The sequence below is a fragment of the Ambystoma mexicanum genome, chromosome 8 (genome assembly GCF_040938575.1).
Source record: "Ambystoma mexicanum isolate Mex_15411 chromosome 8, UKY_AmexF1_1, whole genome shotgun sequence".
Classification (NCBI taxonomy): Eukaryota; Metazoa; Chordata; class Amphibia; order Caudata; family Ambystomatidae; genus Ambystoma; species Ambystoma mexicanum.
The window spans coordinates 1,175,785,660-1,175,804,821 of NC_090929.1; the positions used below are offsets into that span (position 1 = coordinate 1,175,785,660).

Consider the following 19,162-nt stretch of genomic DNA (forward strand, 5'->3'; position numbering starts at 1 on the left):
TAGCTATGAATACCATTGAGAAGGGTCTTCTGGTACCAGTCTTATGACATTCCTACAGATTCTGAAGGTCTTTGTACAACTGATTTGTCATGCTAGGACCGCAAATGAGCAAACACACATTGCTCAGGAGTTTCAGAAGGCTCAAAGCCTGACAATTCTTTGCCAAATACCCAAACTTGATAACCTCTCCCAGGAGACCTACATGAGATCAGCCCATTTCAAAATAACTGTTATGTCTAGATAGACCATGGCAGAACCAAAAAACAAAAATAATGAAAATAACTTATTCAAAATGTGTCTATTTCCTAATCAAAATAGTTCCAAACAACTGTGCATTTTAAGTGATTTGTGTAACTCTTTGATGCATGCCACATAGAAAGAAACACAACAGATTGACAGTTCCATATTATACATTGTAATCCATACCAACTGATTGACTTAATTTTCAACAGATCTATGAACTGATTGCCAATACCCATTCTCCATTAAACTAAAAATGGCAATTTAGACTTATAATTGAAGTTGATCACCAATGTGTTTTTTCATTGATTAATTGGTCACCAAACAAAATAACCAAATACATTTGAACATACATTTTTGAGCATCAAACTGCCAAAGGAAGGGTGGTGAAGCACTATTCATTCAAATACAAATCATTCACTAATTTACCAGTACAAAAATCTAAGGTAGAACTCATACTTTGTCTGGATGAAATCCTTTGTGAGCTACATTTATGGTCTCTGAATATTCCAGTCCAGCCCTACACACATTCATAAAGTGAGGCTAGTACAATTCTAATGTGCGAAGGCATTTTACCTTGGTGCAAGTTCATAATAAAATGAAATACTAGACATGAAGATGGGGATGGAGAGTAGATAATTGTATAGAACAATGCTTTGCAACCTGTGCTCTCCAGATGGTATGCACTACAACTCCCTTGAACACTCACCATTGACAATGCTATCTAGGGCTGATGGGAGTTGTGTTCTGTAGGATGTTTTAACTGGCTGATCTCTAATTGAGGGGAATTATCCACCCACCCCAAACCATGTATGCACGAGTCTCCCTTATGTAATAGTTATTTTTATTAATATGGGACCCCAAATTTAATAGGATTGATTCCTTACAGCTACCATCTCTTTCCGGGACAAGAGACACACTGATTTTCAAAGTTTATTTTTAACAAAACTGGAATAGTGGAATCAGATCAATTGTTTCCAAGGTCAATGATAAGAAAAATCAACACACTGGTCACTTCAGTGTTCAATGCTACAGTTATGGAAATAGAGACTTAGTAACACAAACATCACCATAGGTATCTTGACATTTAATTTGCCCTGAGCAAGCAGGCACCTTGGATTGAATACATGAGAGTCCTCGAGGAATCTTTCATGTGTGCAAAAAACACATTAGTTAAAATGTCCCTGCCTGTCCACTTCTCACCACATCCCATTTTTTCAAAATACCACCACCCTTTACTTGATAGACAGGTCAGATTTTTAATTCAGTTGTAGTTGTGACTAACTATTGGACCATTGGGTATGTGAATGGCTTGTAGAAAAGAAAATGTGTGTTCAGCTTTATGTTGGAAAAATTTCCTTCAGTGATGTTTCTATTAAATTAACATGTAAAATGTACCTTTCTCCCTTGCAAGGGGAACCTTGAACAACAGAAAGAACTGGACCACAAATACTCACCTTCTCTCTTTTATGTCGATCAACTTCATTTAAAAACAGGATTCTACTTGATGGTATGCCCGGGAAGGGACTGTAATTGCTTAATTTGTCTAGGTCTGCACACAGTGAGATATCCTATGCTCTTCTGTGCTTGCACAACCCACAGATGAGGAGTCAGGGGATCTCTCTATCTACACACCATGGGCCTAGTCTATCAATTATATTTTTCCAGAAACACACTTTCTCAAATGTTCCTCAACTTCACAGGATGCACAATTAATGTATCTATTTCCACCCCTCTGTACTAATAAATAATAGGGGTCTGGGTTGACTCTAATTCCCTTTATAGGATCATAAGGGCTGCTTCAATTCTCCCCCTAAAGGAACAGGTGGGCATCAGCCAATCAGATAGGACCAGCGTTTCTCAACAGCCTGCCTGCTTTCTCTTCCACTGAAGAAGGCCAAAAACTTTAACTCCTTCTATGCTTTCAGGGCTCTGTTGATAATTTAAAAAGGGTCTAAACAGAGAACAATCTATTTCATCGCATTCAATTAATATTAAGCCTCCTTTTTCTCCTTCTTCCCCATTACTCAGTGAGTGCATGGATTCAATGAGTGTCCATGAGGAAGTCCCCTTCAGTTCATGTGTGCTTCACCTTGTATAGAACAGAAACCCATCCCTTATGTGTTGTGTATGATTTCCCAAAGTAATTGGTCAATGTATATTGTTGGATAATGTTTCCAAAGTGATATCACAGTAGACCTTCACCTTGGTAGTCATTAGGCATATTAATGAAGGGGGGCAGCCTATGGCGGTCACTTTTACACCAAGACTTCCTCCCATGTAATATGATTTCATCTCAGAGGTTTCTGTCATTAAAATGTATCACATTCTGAAACATTAAATTGCACCTATGTGACCAGGTTAATAAAATGCTCACCAGATTCTTCTCCCTAGCCCAAATCGATGTATGCAGTCCTAATCAATACAGCAGTAATTATTTCTGTTATAGATTGTTCCCTTTATCTTACTTCTACATTCATATTCAAATTGTCTGCCTCAACATTACGGGATTGACACTGCTAACGCTAGGCTACACGACACACTAGCGCGCATCATTTCTATGTGACCAAATACAAATGTGCCTAATTTGCATCAAGACAATAGGGGATTTTCATCTGAATGTTTCAACGCCTAATTTAGTTCTCTAAGTGATTTGGTTCCAGAGATACAGGCAACATAAACAATTCAATTTACATGTTAAAGGGCATTTTCCTTCATACAAAAAATGGAAGGATGTGTAGGGTAAAAAGGCAGGAATTGTGGTATAACAATGAATTTGATTAAAACATAAGAAAGGGAAAGCATTATGTGTTTTGGTTAGGAAGTGGAGTCTAGCAAAATAATGAAAGATGTGGCATAGGGATGGGGTTTGACTAATCAATTATAGGTGACAAAGATACAAGGTCTAAGGAGGGGATTAGATGAATATGTGACATTATGAATGTGGAATGATTAAAAAAATGTTGGGAGTGATTGTTGGCTCATTTGGAGATTTAAGTATTTCAGTGGTGCCACAGACCCCCAAGATCCCATTAATGCAGCTCTTCTATGAGATTCTAGTAGTTGGGCAGCACTGTGTAAAAAGAGAGGTGGTCTTTCACCAGACAAACCTGACACCAGTACACTATAATATGTTCTATGCACAGTACTTAGTTGTAAATCACGGATCATTAGATCCTCATGTTAGTCAAAAATTGGCACTTTGTACCTTTTATAACCATTAAGTCACAGGTTATTTCTATTCATCCACTCAAAAAAAAAAGGAATATCAGATCTGTAAATAGTGCTAAATAACAGAAGCCTTTTTCATCGAAGCAGTGTAATAAATAGGTGTTATATTTAAACAGCTGAATAGAACTGTCAAGCTGACATTACCTTCACAGACAGATTCATTTGAATGTGGTTCCTGGGGTTGCTCTGAAGTCTCAGAACAGAAGTAGCGAGACCTGAGTGATCAATAGCACAGACATTGGCTTGGTTGCGGGAAGTGAGATACACTAGTCGTAGGAAGTTTAATTGGATGCAGAGAGAGAGATGGGAAAGGATTGCTCAAATGAAAGTGTGTGGTGTTCACAATTGCAGTTAGATTTACTTTTCTTACATGTGTGATATCACTCTGGCGTTGCACTGTCGTGCAGAAATTTTGCATAACTGATTCATACAGTTTGATTGCACAATTCCCACACAATTTCAATAAAAATTGACAGCAAATGTTTGTCATCAAGCATTTTTAATCTGTATTGGTTGTTCAATAAATACATATAATCTCACGGATATGTATGTTGCTTATAATGCTATCCTCCCGTCTTGGGAGGATAGCTCAGGGGCAACACGCTCGCCTAGGAAGCCAGACGACGGTGAACAAAACAGGTTTGATTCCCGGATCCATACTTAGAAACCTCTGGTTATTAAGCGTGTTATAAATGACCAATCATAATCATTATAAGAGCAGATCGATTAATTTGTGTCAGTTCTCACAGTTCATTGTTAGAATTGTAATGTTCCTTCACCCTGCTTTGGAGCAACCAAAAAGAAAACCTGTATTGGCTGATCAATCCCTCATCAAGCCATCCTCTTGGAGATATTAGTTTAGGTTTCTTGTTAGGCATACATCGGGCTGAGCATTGCTTGACTTTTAGATGTGGGGCTGGGTGGCTAATGCTGGATGTGCTCGAACATAGGGCCTTATTATGGGTTTGCCGGAATCACAGTGATAATACAGTAATACCGTTACTGACACGTGTCTGCAGAAATACCGGCAGATTACAAGTGCCAGTATTCACAGTAAGTTCCCATTTCCATGGAGTCCCATAGTACGCCATGGGGGGGATGTTACCAAAATTACTGGCAATGGCATTACCATGCCGGTAATATAGGCATTTTTTTCTTTTGTTGGTAGGAGTCAGATTTACCTCCAGCTCTTAGCTGTCACCCCTGCCAGCAAAGTTGTAGTAGGCCAGTCCTGTAAATGGGCTGCTAAATGTTATTATCTGCACTGTTACTGTGTACCGGCCAACTCTTAGTGAGAGTCATAGTCTTTAGCTGCCCCAAAGGCAGACACCATGGGGTTCCACACAAGGGCTCAAGTTGGATGTGGCTTCTGATGTAAAGCACAAGATAGGCACTGTTCCACACTCTAATCCCACTCCAAGCATTACTGCCACAGGGATTATGGGACTTGTGATTTTTCTTGAATTAAGTCGAGCAACATTTCTATAGTACTCCGTTCTAAACAGGGTATACTGCATCAATACATGTATAACCGATTAATCCATGCCACGTTTAGGATGACATAGTGGTACAAAGGGCACTGCTGCATGCTGCCCGTTTGGGACACCTCACTTGTACAGAATTTAAGTCCCTCATGTAAAGGAAAAAGTACACTGGTCCAGTGTGCAAACAAGGAACTGCTCACACAAATCTCAGAAGCAACTATTTCACGCACTGCCACTCAAGACAGCAGGAATCACAATTATAACTCTGTTTCTGTTTAATTTGATTCTTTTTTTGTTTTTGGTCTGGTTTGGCTAGCAGTAGTCTACAACTCTATTTTTCATCCACAAACCATGTTTATATTTCAGGATTAACTAGATGTGCCTTCCGTTTCTGACAGCACTGTGAGTTGTTTAATAGAAAACAGCTTTGGAGCCTCCGAATGAGCAGAACAAGCTTCAAATTTTACACAACCTTTCAATTGCAAGGAAGTTTTGTCAAATAAAAACAACTTTGGTATTGACCTGTAACAAAACGTGTTGTTATAAACATAAATAATGAAAACACATTGGCGTCATGAAAGGATTTAATTTTGTCCGTAAAGGCAAAGCAAACATTATGTGATTAGTCAAAGAAATCTCTAATTAGGTTTGAATTGTTTCTGATCATAAAACATTTCAGCGCTTGGTAATTTCCTCTGTATTCTCAGAGACATCAATAGATTTCTTATCTTGCTGACCACTTTAATTCAGGATCTAAAATAAAATAAACTACTTGTTTGTAGTAGGTTTGACTACCTGTATATTAGTAACATTTGGCACTGTCATATCTAAGCAGAATTCCATAAAACCACATTGATTGGATTATTGAATGACCATTTCATTAAAGACACACATCACTGGTTATTAGCTAAGCAGTCATTGGTAACCCCCATGCAGAGCCAACCATAATACAGATGACTGATTTTTGAATGTACACATTAAACCAAGGCTCTCTTTTTCTTCCCTGGCAGATCTATCTTGAGTAAAGTTTTATAAGAAAATGGTACAGCAACTTCATCCTTGGAAGTGGTTATTGGTTGGAATGACTCTTGGATCCATCTTTAAATTCTCTTCTGGGCAGAATGATGACGGTAAGCTTGCATACATACATTTATTTTGTTTGTCTTGACTGACTATAGAGCAAACTGATGTCCATTCAGCCTTTTGCAATTTTGACGGTATAGATTATTCAGTATATGTATATCCCCTGAAAAGAAGGAAATACATATTTCCTGCAATTACCTATATTTCACGCATTTAATGTAGATGTATGTAGATTTCCACAACACACATGTTTCCGCACATCAATACTTTAACAAGGTACAAGTTAAATTTCATATCTGTGTACTTAAATTCAATTTTAAATGTTACAGTTATGGAGTATTATTAGAAGCCGAGTAACTTTTAAATTCATCCACTCGATAATCGATCCGATTGCTTTCGTGCAGTTGCTCAAAAGGGTAAGTAAATAAATACATAGGTAAATAAATGGAAATGTTTTAAACATACGCGGATAGAAGGTTCTTTGCAAATACTGTTTAACAATGCCACCTTGCCAAACCTGCGAAAACAAAAGGCAAACAAATATCAACATTGGTTTATGGTACATTTGTGCATGCACTATCGCTCTTTGTGCAATTGATATCACTTTATTGCAAGTGCAGATACAACACAACGTGCCCAAACTGTGTTTGTTAATGCAAAACAACTGTAATAAAACACACAGGGGCTATACTAGACACTGTTTGCATTGTGTTAAAAAAAAGTATAGTGACGAATGGAGAAAACACGTTTTACTATGGGACAACCTTACCATGAATCAACATTTTTTCTATGTTTGCTACTTAAGGAGCAGGAAGAAACAATACATGTTTACTCCCAGTTGTTTGTTTCTTTTCTATATGAAAAATCAACCAAAATTGGAGCTCTCTAAAAATAAATTATATTTTAGTAGGCTTTGGTTCTAGACCAGTCAAAATGTGTGTATATACTGTGGTCTAGAAATGGGTTTAGAAAAGTTCTCCCTTCATATTTGGGGCCAAATTGGTTTGATATTTTCTCCACTAGTATAGCACATTAACATATGTCTCTCTCCATAGAGTGTGACATGCATGATACATTGGGCCAAGGACCAAACACCCATGCATGTTAAATCTTCCATCACTTGGATTTACAAAGATTTGATGCATATCAGGGATAAACAGAAATGATAGGAAGAGATCTGATAAATATCTTGAATGTTAAAGGAGAGAGGGGTAATCAGACATGGTAACCATTCCCACTCTAGATACCTCCTTGTTTCAAGTTGATTATAAAGTGATGGTTGATCGATTTCTATAATGTTTTTTCTGTTTTTATTTTTTTATTTTTAGAGTTGAGAGGGGATGGTATTACATTTTTAGGCATTCCCTTATCCCTGCAAAAGAATATTATTTATACTGTGACCTGAGACGGGTAGCTATCATGTGCAATCTGTATCCATGTGGATGCTAATGAACATATATAGAGTAGACTCTTCTGTTGTATTTAGGGAATTTATTTTGAAGACCATTCATTTAGATATACTTTCATCTGATGTGGATTTAATTCGTTTTGTCAGGTACATTTTGGTTTTAATGCTATGAGAAACAAATTTATGAGTATATGCATTGCATTCCTCCCAAAATAATGCATGTCATACGTGTTTAGTGTTTCTCTTTACATATGTATCATTTTATCAGATAAAACTCACAAATACAAAGTTATCACTTAGTACTTATATTTATAACGTGCAGGTTGAGCACAGCTTGACTTTTGAAGAGCATCATTATTACCAAGTGAATGGGCAGACGTTTCTTGAAATGAAAGTGTTTATGCCCCGATTTAAATTTGCAAAGAGCATTTTGAAGTTGTGTAGAACGATGATGTAATAATCGGAATTCTTTTTTGCAATCTAATATTAGGCTTTCCTCATGGCATGTATGTGTTTTCAAGGCCATTGGAATCCATTTTAGATGTTATGCACTTCATGAACTTTACCAGTAGCTTAATAAGCAGTATTGTCAATTCACACTCAAAGAATCAGGGTACGTGATCTGAGTGCAAGTGTAAGAACACAGGGCTAACCCTGATGAAGTCCTAGCACAACCCTATCCTTGTGGCAGCAGGCATTTTAATTTTGGCAATTGTAGTCACATGGTATGCAAACTTGTGCTTATTGCGATGGGATTCCTGCAGATATTGAACATTGCATTGCACTGGGTTACCTAAGAAACACCACCACCTAGAACAAAGTTGTCAAATGATGCATGGAAATGTATTGGGCACTGTAACTGTAAGCTAAACTTAAATGCAATCACACATGCCATGAGAGCTGGTGGTCCTTGGTGTTACAATGACTTTTATCTTTGAAATATATATACATTTCTAACTTTGAATTATTTTTACAGACGGATATCCTCAATCTAATTCCACCCACTATGACATTGACTCTGTGTTCTTCAACACCCTTAACTCCCATATGTAAACCTCCTCGATCTTGGTTTTCCTGATCTCTTGTTACTCTTAGAATTTCCCTTCCATATATCTCTATTTTCCTATTTTTCTATTGTTCTTAACATTTCAGACACAAACTACTCCAGTCCCTTATTACCTCTCAATCCTTTTGCCGTACAAGGTTATATTCAAGATTAAATACACAGATGTATCCTTCTCCTGATCTGACATTTAACTTGCCTTTTATACATTGTTTCTTAATAAAGTCTTGGATATTAGAGCTTCTTTATCTGATGATCCAATTTCTGATTGTGGGTTTGATTCTGTAAATAATCCATCTATTAACTTCTCACAGTCTTCCTTTTCTCCCGATTCAGAGTGTGATATTGTTCACAGTATTATCTTGGTCTTATCCTGCAGCTTTGCATTTAGACCATATACCATCTTCCTTAATCAATAATATTTTGAATCATCTGTTTACTATCTAGCTTGCATATATAATTCCTTTCCCCGATGTGGTGTGTTTCCCCAATCTAATGAAAATGCTACAGTTGTTCACCTTCTGTCTTTAAATTTCATCCAGTTTGTCTTATATGTTACAGTATTACACTTTTGAAACAAATTGTCATGCACAACTTTCTGCTGACCTGAATTCCTATTGTCAATGTTTATCTTGTCAATCTGGTTTCTGTTCTAGTCATTGCTTGATGTCAGTGCTTCATGCTGTCTCACACTCTGTACTGCAAACTCGTCACCATGAGCTCTCTTCAAATCTGGTTTTACCAGAATGTAGTGTTGCTTTTGACATAGTTGATCACAATACTTTTTCTGCTCTTGGGATTTCTGTCTCTTTTCTATGTTCATTTGCTTCTTATCTCCATGACCACTCGTATTCTGTGTCAAGGCTCTGTCTTAGGTCATTTACTCTTCACAACCGATAGCACTCAATTTCCATCCTTCATCTCAGGTTATGGATTTAACTCCCATTTGTATGCTTATTTTTCCTCAAATACATGTGTCTTTCCTTAATTTACTAGTGACCTTCAGGGACATGTAACTTCATGTTTATCCGCCATTGCATTCTCATTGGCTTCTCATTTTATGTATCTCAATCCTAAAAAAAAAGACCATCTCTTTCTTTTTTTTCTGACTCTAATTCACCCTTTTCTCTTACTTCTATTTTTGTTTCCTACTTTGTCTATACCAGTTTCTAAATCTGCACCCAATCTTGGCTTTATTCTGAATTCAAAACTTTCCTAGCATTTGCATATTGTACCTACCATTCTTGATTGGCATCCTCAACTCTATAATATTCATACAATTTGCTCCCTTCTCACATTTCTTTCTGCTCAATTAATCTTGTAAAATCGTGTTTTATCTAAGTAAAATTACTGTTGCTCACTGTATTTTGGTGTACCTTACAATGCTATATTGCCTATCCGCTCCGTTCTTTATTTTGCAGTTAGCCTTATTGTTTCTTGCTCGGTTTCTCCTTATTTAGCCCAGCTTCAATGGCTTTCTATTACTACCCCAATTTTAATTTCATTGTTTTTATATTGCTTTCCAATCTGTTTATGCTCTTGCACCTGGATATCTTTGTGACCTTCTTTCTTTAGATCAGCCTACTTGTTCTCTCTGTTCAACTTCTCAGTGCCTTATTTCTACTTCATGTCCTCTGAGTGTTCCCCTCCGTTTATGCCCTTTTCAGTTACATTCTCTCAAATTATTCATTCTTTTTTTGTTTGTTAAAGGCTTAAATATATAGGCCCTGACTCATGGATTATTTGCACCGAAAAAAAATGGGATTTGTGCGCCATTCTGCCCGCAAATCCCTGTTTAACAAATGGGGATTTGCGGGCAGAATGGCGCACAAATCCCATTTTTTTCAGCGCAAATAATCCATGAATCGGGGCCTTAGTGTTTGCCCAAGCCATTATTCCTTTACTTCAGGACTGCCATATTGCCGTATTGATTTTCGTATACGTCCAGCATAGTTGTATTTACTGGTGTCAATTGAATTAGTTTTCTGTTCTTTATTGTATTGTTGTTTAGGTTTACAAAGGGATGCTTATGACACCATACAAGTACCATATACACGAATAAACAAATAAAGCCCCACCCCAAAATTTGGGACATGAAATAGTTTATTCATAATATTCTTCATAAATACTGGCAGCTTGTCTACAGAAAATACATGCAACTTGACAGCTATTATCTCACTCTTTACCTACACAATACACACACAAATCCTAAAATACAAAAGCAAATTTGAAAACGTTTTCTCTCCAAACCGAATGTACAGATTGTCATCGGTTGTCAGATTCAAGAATACAAAACGATACTTGGAATACTGTTTCACGCAAAAGCATTCACTTCGTTTTTCCTGGGATTATTGACAAGTGTTGTCATCAGAGAAAAATATTTCCTTAACATAGGAATGATTCAACTATGAAATGTTGAACACTATTGATTTCTAGCTTTGACATAATTACAAGAATGTTTGGCAGGTTTAACATAGTTACCCTTACCTCAAGGTTTGTGTTTAGGATAGAAGCTTTTATTCTGGAGAGCAACGTATGTTGGCATATGAAAGAGTCACACAAGCACATGATTATAACATTGAATTGCAATAGCAATCCACAACGTTAATTTACCTGGCATTAGAAGTCCTATTTCTGTGTGCTGTTATTCAGAAACATTGTTTATTACATGTAAAATTGACATTGTTCCCCGGGAACTTTCAGAAGTAGAACACTATATTCAGAATGTTTCTTTTGTATAGTATTTAGAGGTCAAGAAATGTATAACCTCTGCAAACCTGTGAGGCTTCTTGTACACCACACTCGCCAACCCAGATATGAATTGCTCATGTGAAAATATGTGATAACTGGCGGTACTGTCCTACGCTACCTGAGTTTGTAGCTGACATGCATGTGAGGGTCTGCTACAGCCATATGTATGTTTTTATTGTGCCATAACTAACTTCCTATTTTTGAAAAACCCAAAATGTGTAATCTCTCAAAACCGCCTATACTGATAACACAGGGCCGGACCCCACCTTGTGCAGGGCAAATGGGTGAGGTTGGTGAAATTTCACTATCACCAGTACACTCCAGACTGGCATGCTGACCTCGGGCCAACATTTCCGCCCACCAACTATTGTGGGGATGGAGCCAATAATTGCAAAACTGTCAGTCTCCTGAAATCGCCTATACTGATAGCACAGGGCCAGAACCCGCTCTGTGCATGGCAAATGGGTTGGATTGGTGAGATTTCCCCATCGCCAGTGCACCCCAGGCTGGTATGCCGAACGTGGGCCAGAATTTCAACCCACCAACTGTTATGCGGCTGGATCCAACCCTGAACATACAAACACACTTTCCTAAATATATATATATTACATGGCCACGTTAGTGGCCATGTAGTTATGGATAAGTTGCTGTTTCCATAGGAAGATCACTTTTTGGGCGGCTTATAACTTCGCTCTCCCTGGACGAATCCTCACCAAACTTTGCAAAAAAAGTATTTGGGTATTTTTTTGCAAATGTTTGGTGAGGATTCGTCCAGGGGGGGGCAAAGTTATAGGGGGGTCCCAAAACTTTTTTTCCCCCATAGACTTAATGGGAAAAAACTTTGCTCACGCCTACAGCCCAAACCGCTGGACGGATTTACACCAAATTTGCGGCAGGAGCGGCGGCTTGGTCCTGAAAGCGTGCTTTTGCTTTTTTTTGGTGTAAATCCATCCAGTAGTTTTTAAAAAAATGACAAAAAATGGAAGTGAAAAAAATTAGTGATATCTGTGTTCGCTTCGCGGACACACTTCCCTGTTCGCTCCGCGGAAAGGACGGTGATTGGGCAAGCAGCTTGCGTGATGTCCGTGGACATCTGACGTGCTCTCTCAGTGGATGTGGTGAAAGCGTGCAGTGTGTCTGGCTTCAGAGACGCCCGCCATCTTTGTTCCTCGCATGAGAGGCTTTGTATCCCGCCTGCACAGTAAGTCCCCCACCCCCGCTCATGCCCCGCTCCCGTGTGTCGTTCTTGTCACCCCCACTCATGCTCCGTGTCTTCCCTTTTCCTCCAGCGCCCCGCTCACGCCATCGGCACACGGTGGCCAACGGAGGGCTGAGGAGCGGGATCTGCTGCCTGGACACGAACGCTGTGTGTCTTTCTCCCTCCCGCCCACCCCCCGCTCATGTCCATGTGTCTCCCTCCTGCCCACCCCCTGCTCATGCACCGCTCGTGCCCCACTCGTCTCTAACACCCGCCCACCCCGCGCTCATGCCCTGTTTGTCTCTCCCACCCCCCGTGTCTCTCCCACCCCCCGCTCATGTCCGTGTGTCTCTCCCCTCCCGCCCACCCCCGCTCATGTCCATGTGTCTCTCACCACCCACCCACCCCCGCTCATGTCTGTGTGTCTCTCGTCACCCACCCACCCCCGCTCATGTCCGTGTGTCTCTCCCCACTGCCCGCTCATGTCCCGTGTCTCTACCCACCTGCCGCCCACCCCCCGCTCATGTCCCGTGTGTCTCTCCCCACCCGCCTCCCACCCCCCGCTCATTGCCCGTGTCTCTCCCCACCCACCGCCCACCCCCGCTCATGTCCCGTGTGTCTCTCCCCACCCGCCGCTCACCCCCCGCTCATGTCTCGTGTGTCTCTCCTCACCCGCCGCTCACCCCCCGCTCATGTCTTGTGTGTCTCTCCCCACCCGCCGCCCATCCCCCGCTCCTGTCCCGTGTGTCTCGCCCACCCCCCGCTCATGCCCCGTTTGTCTCTCCCCACCAGCCGCCCACCCCCCGCTCTCCCTGGACGAATCCTCACCAAACTTTGCAAAAAAAGTATTTGGGGCACTCTGAATTTTTTTGCAAATGTTTGGTGAGGATTCGTCCAGGGGGGGGCAAAGTTATAGGGGGGTCCCAAAACTTTTTTTTTCCCCATAGACATAATTGGAAAAAACTTTGCTCACGCCTACAGCCCAAACCGCTGGACGGATTTACACCAAATTTGCGGCAGGAGCGGCGGCTTGGTCCTGAAAGCGTGCTTTTGCTTTTTTTTTGTGTAAATCCATCCAGTAGTTTTTAAAAAAAAATGACAAAAATGGAAGTGAAAAAAATTAGTGATATCTGTGTTCGCTTCGCGGACACACTTCCCTGTTCGCTCCGCGGACAGGACGGTGATTGGGCAAGCAGCTTGCGTGATGTCCGTGGACATCTGACGTGCTCTCTCAGTGGATGTAGTGAAAGCGTGCAGTATGTCTGGCTTCAGAGACGCCCGCCATCTTTGTTCCTCGCATGAGAGGCTTTGTATCCCGCCTGCACAGTAAGTCCCCCACCCCCGCTCATGCCCCGCTACCCGTGTGTCGTTCTTGTCACCCCCACTCATGCTCCGTGTCTTCCCTTTTCCTCCAGCGCCCCGCTCACGCCATCGGCACACGGTGGCCAGCGGAGGGCTGAGGAGCGGGATCTGCTGCCTGCACACGAACGCCGTGTGTCTTTCTCCCTCCCGCCCACACCCCGCTCATGTCCGTGTGTCTCCCTCCTGCCCACCCCCCGCTCATGCACTGCTCGTGCCCCACTCGTGCCCCGCTCGTCTCTAACACCCGCCCACCCCGCGCTCATGCCCTGTTTGTCTCTCCCACCCCCCGTGTCTCTCCCACCCCCCGCTCATGTCCGTGTGTCTCTCCCCTCCCGCCCACCCCCGCTCATGTCCATGTGTCTCTCACCACCCACCCACCCCCGCTCATGTTTGTGTGTCTCTCGTCACCCAGCCACCCCCGCTCATGTCCGTGTTCTCTCCCCACTGCCCACTTATGTCCGTGTGTCTCTCCCCACCTGCCGCCCACCACCCCCTCAAGTCCGTGTGAATCTCCCCAGCCACCCACCCCGCTCATGTCCATGTGTCTCTCACCACCCACCCACCCCCGCTCATGTCTGTGTGTCTCTCCCCACCGCCCGCTTATGTCCGTGTGTCTCTCCCCACCCGCCACCCACCACCCCCTCATGTCCGTGTGAATCTCCCCACCCGCGGCCACCCTCGCTCATGTTCGTGTGTCTCTCCCCATCCCCCGCTCATGTCCGTGTGTCTCTCCCCACCCGCCGCCCAACCCCCGCTCATGTCCCGTGTCTCTCCCCACCCGCCGCCCACCCCCGCTCATGTCCCGTGTGTCTCTCCCCACCCGCCGCCCACCCCCCGCTCATTGCCCGTGTCTCTCCTCACCCACCGCCCACCCCCGCTCATGTCCCGTGTGTCTCTCCCCACCCGCCGCTCACCCCCCGCTCATGTCTCGTGTGTCTCTCCCCACCCGCCGCTCACCCCCCGCTCATGTCTTGTGTGTCTCTCCCCACCCGCCGCCCACCCCCTGCTCCTGTCCCGTGTGTCTCGCCCACCCCCCGCTCATGCCCCGTTTGTCTCTTCCCCACCAGCCGCCCACCCCCCGCTCATGCCCCGTGTGTCTCTCCCCTCCGGCCCACCCCTGCTCATGCCCCGTGTGTGTGTCTCTCCCGCCCAACCCCCCCCTCATGCCCCGTGTGTGTTTCTCCTACCCACCCACCCCCCGCTCATGCCCCGTGTGTGTGTTTCTCCCACCCACCCACCCCCCGCTCATGGCCCGTGTGTGTGTTTCTCCCACCCACCCCCCGCTCATGCCCCGTGTGTGTTTCTCCCACCCACCCACCCCCCGCTCATGCCCCGTGTGTGTTTCTCCCACCCACCCACCCCCCGCTCATGCCCCGTGTGTGTTTCTCCCACCCACCCACCCCCCGCTCATGCCCCGTGTGTGTTTCTCCCACCCACCCACCCCCCGCTCATGCCCCGTGTGTGTTTCTCCCACCCACCCACCCCCCGCTCATGCCCCGTGTGTGTTTCTCCCACCCACCCACCCCCCGCTCATGCCCCCTGTGTGTTTCTACCACCCACCCACCCCCCGCTCATGCCCCCTGTGTGTTTCTACCACCCACCTGCCCCCCGCTCAAGCCCCCTGTGTGTTTCTCACACCCACCCACCCCCCGCTCATGCCCCCTGTGTGTTTCTCCCACCCACCCACCCCCCGCTCATGCCCCCTGTGTGTTTCTCCCACCCACCCACCCCCCGCTCATGCCCCCTGTGTGTTTCTCCCACCCACCCACCCCCCGCTCATGCCCCCTGTGTGTTTCTCCCACCCACCCACCCCCCGCTCATGCCCCCTGTGTGTTTCTCCCACCCACCCACCCCCCGCTCATGCCCCCTGTGTGTTTCTCCCACCCACCCACCCCCCGCTCATGCCCCCTGTGTGTTTCTCCCACCCACCCACCCCCCGCTCATGCCCCCTGTGTGTTTCTCCCACCCACCCACCCCCCGCTCATGCCCCCTGTGTGTTTCTCCCACCCACCCACCCCCCGCTCATGCCCCCTGTGTGTTTCTCCCAACCACCCACCCCCCGCTCATGCCCCCTGTGTGTCTCGACCAACCACCCACCCCCCGCTCATGCCCCCTGTGTGTCTCGGTCACCCACCCACCCCCCGCTCATGCCCCCTGTGTGTCTCGAGCACCCACCCATCCCCCGCTCATGCCCCCTGTGTGTCTCGAGCACCCACCCATCCCCCGCTCATGCCCCCTGTGTGTCTCGAGCACCCACCCATCCCCCGCTCATGCCCCCTGTGTGTCTCAAACCACCCACCCACCCCCTGCTCATGCCCCGTGTGTCTCTGGACCACCCATCCACCACCTGCTCATGCCCCGTGTGTGTCTCTCCCACCCACCCCGCGCTCATGCCCCATGTCTCTCTCCCACCCGCTCATGCCCCGTGTGTCTCTCCCCTCCCGCCGCCCACCCCCGCTCATGCCCCATGTGTCTACCCCTCCCGCCGCCCACCCCCCGCTCATGCCCACCCCCTGCTCATGCCCCGTGTGTCTCTCCCTCCCGCCGCCCACCCCGCTAATGCCCCATGTGTCTACCCCTCCTGCCGCCCACCCCCGCTAATGCCCCATGTGTCTACCCCTCCCGCTGCCCACCCCCGCTCATGCCCCGTGTGTCTCTCCCTCCTGCCGCCCACCCCCTGCTCATGCCCCGTGTGTCTCTCCCTCCTGCCGCCCACCCCCCGCTCATGCCCCGTGTGTCTACCTCTCCCACCGCCCACCCCCTGCTCATGCCCCGTGTGTCTCTCCCTCCCGCCGCCCACCCCCCGCTCATGCCCCGTGTGTCTCCCTCCCGCCGCCCACCCCCCGCTCATGCCCGGTGTTTCTCCCTCCCGCCGCCCACCCCCCGCTCATGCCCCGTGTGTCTCTCCCTCCCGCCGCCCAGCCCCCGCTCATGCCCCGTGTGTCTCTCCCTCCCACCGCCCAGCCCCGCTCATGCCCCATGTGTCTCTCCCTCCCGCCGCCCACCCCACACTCATGCCTTGTGTGTCTACCCCTCCCGCTGCCCACCCCCCACTCATGCCCCGTGTGTCTCTCCCTCCCGCCGCCCAGCCCCGCTCATGCCCCGTGTGTCTCTCCCTCCCGCCGCCCACCCCCGCTCATGCCCCGTGTGTCTCTCCCTGCCGCCGCCCACCCCCCGCTCATGCCTCGTGTGTCTACCCCTCCCGCTGCCCACCCCCCACTCATGCCCCGTGTGTCTCTCCCCCCCGCCGCCCACCCCCCCATGTCTCCCTTCTTTTCCCCCAACGCCCCCGCTCATGCCCCGTGTCTGCACTGTTGGAACAGGGCAGACACGGGGCATGAGCGGGGGGGTGGGGGCCCCACCTTGCCCAACCCCTGCTCATGCCCCATGTCTCTCCTGTTCACACCCACCCCCCGCTCATGCCCCGTGTCTCCCCTGTTCACACCCACCCCCCGCTCATGCCCCGTGTCTCCCTTCTTTCCACCCCCTGCTCATGCCCCGTGTCTCCCTCGTGTTACCCCCCACTCATGCCCCATGTCTCTCTCCTGGTCTTCCCGACCCCCTGCCAATGCCTTGTTGTGTTCTCTTTATACACCCTGCCTTCCCTTTCCCTGGTGTCTATCTTGGAGATTTTCCTTCCTACACCGGGACGCCTGCTTGCGGTGTCCTGGTTTGGGAAGAAAAATCTTTTTTTTACCACCCCGGGTTCCCACTTTGAGAACCTAGGATCCTAGTGGTCTTCCTCCATTGAAAAGGACGTTATGGTTAAGTTGCACTAATAAAAACCTATGAAATTCAGTAAAAACAACTTTGTTAAAGGGACGTCATGGTTAAGTTGTGCTACTAAAAACCTATGAAATTCAGTATAAACAACTTTGTTAAAGGGACGTCATGGTTAAGTTTCGCTACTAAAAACCTATGAAATTCAGTAAAAAAACGTTGTTAAAGGGACGTTATGGTTCAAAGTAAAACCGAAAAACCACTGAAATTCGGCAGTTATAGTAAGATAAGCAACCATAACTCGCGCCACTGTGCACTGCTAACACTAACACCCAGGACATCAAAGATGACATCACAAATGTCATTGATGACATCACTGATGACATCACATGTCTGGCTCCACTTTTTTTTCCTTTACTGACATATCTAGGCCACATGGTTTTGCTCAGTAACAGTCAAGGGGCCTCATTACGAACCTGGCGCTAAGGGATTACCGGTACCGGTACCGGTAATCCCTTAGTGCCTGATTACAAGGTCCCTTTGCGGGTTCCCACCTTAACAGGTGGTTTTACCAGCCGTTAAGGATTGGACCCGCAAAGGGACCTTGGTGCTAATTACGGTACCATCACAGTACGCAAAACTCTAATAAGAAAGCAGTTATCATTTCACTATTCAACATGGCAAGATTATGAATATTGCACCTTAATCATGTATGCTGCACACACTGCCTATATTTCTGCATAAGTAGCTTACTGTACTGGATAGAACTTCATAATAGAATTCTATTTATATCAATGCATTGCTTAATGCACTAATTAGCTCATGATATTTATCCCAATGATTCTTGACAGTTTTTGGTCAGCATTATAAGAATCCCTTGTACAGAGTTTTCATGAAAGGTAAATGCACATGTGATGTCATCAGTGATGTCATCAATGACATTTGTAATGTCATCTTTGATGTCCTGGGTGTTAGTGTTAGCAGTGCACGGTGGCGCGAGTTATGGTTGCTTATCTTACCATAACTGCCAAATTTCAGGGGGTTTTCGGTTTTACTTTGAACCATAACGTCCCTTTAACAAAGTTTTTTTTACTGAATATATATATAGATGTGTTAGAGTCGAATATGTCATGTGCAATTAAATATTCTAGGCTCTCTATTTTAATATACTTCTACACATGTTGTAACAGACCAGGCTTCCCATTTAAGGATTTACCTTGTAAACTGGGTTCCATCAAACTACTTTCAATTGCTACCTGGGATTTAATCAATTCTTGTAAGATGTATATACATGATCTGGGATTTTTGTTCTTGCTTCTGATTTGTCGGTCGTAGGCCCATGACCGAAAGGGACATCAACCAGCTTCAAGGAACACCACCAAGCAATCTCATCCTTTCACTTTGTCCATCTGCTCCCAAATCACTTTTGGGGAATCTGGTTCTTTCTTTGGAAAGAATTCTGCATTCAATTCCTTATGAAAAGGACTTTTTAAGGAGCATTTCTATCATTTACTTCTAGCTGAAGCCCCAGTCCACATTTTTCCTGTAGGGCACACATGTGCCTTTGTCTGCTGTGCCAAATTATCTGGTTTCTCCTTAAGTTTGAGTTTAAATACCAGACA

At 45.4% G+C, this 19,162-nt stretch overlaps 1 protein-coding gene across 4 annotated transcripts in view; it reads left to right on the forward strand.

Annotated features, from left to right (window-relative positions):
- PCDH15 (protocadherin related 15) overlaps positions 1-19,162 on the forward strand; it is a 3,978,145-nt gene that overhangs the window by 329,678 nt on the left and 3,629,305 nt on the right. For all 4 annotated transcript variants that reach the window (XM_069611238.1, XM_069611242.1, XM_069611241.1 and 1 more), the window contains exon 2: positions 5,966-6,085. In XM_069611238.1, the coding sequence (XP_069467339.1) occupies positions 5,995-6,085 (91 nt within the window). In that variant the 5' untranslated portion in view covers positions 5,966-5,994. The remainder of the gene's footprint in view (positions 1-5,965; positions 6,086-19,162) is intronic.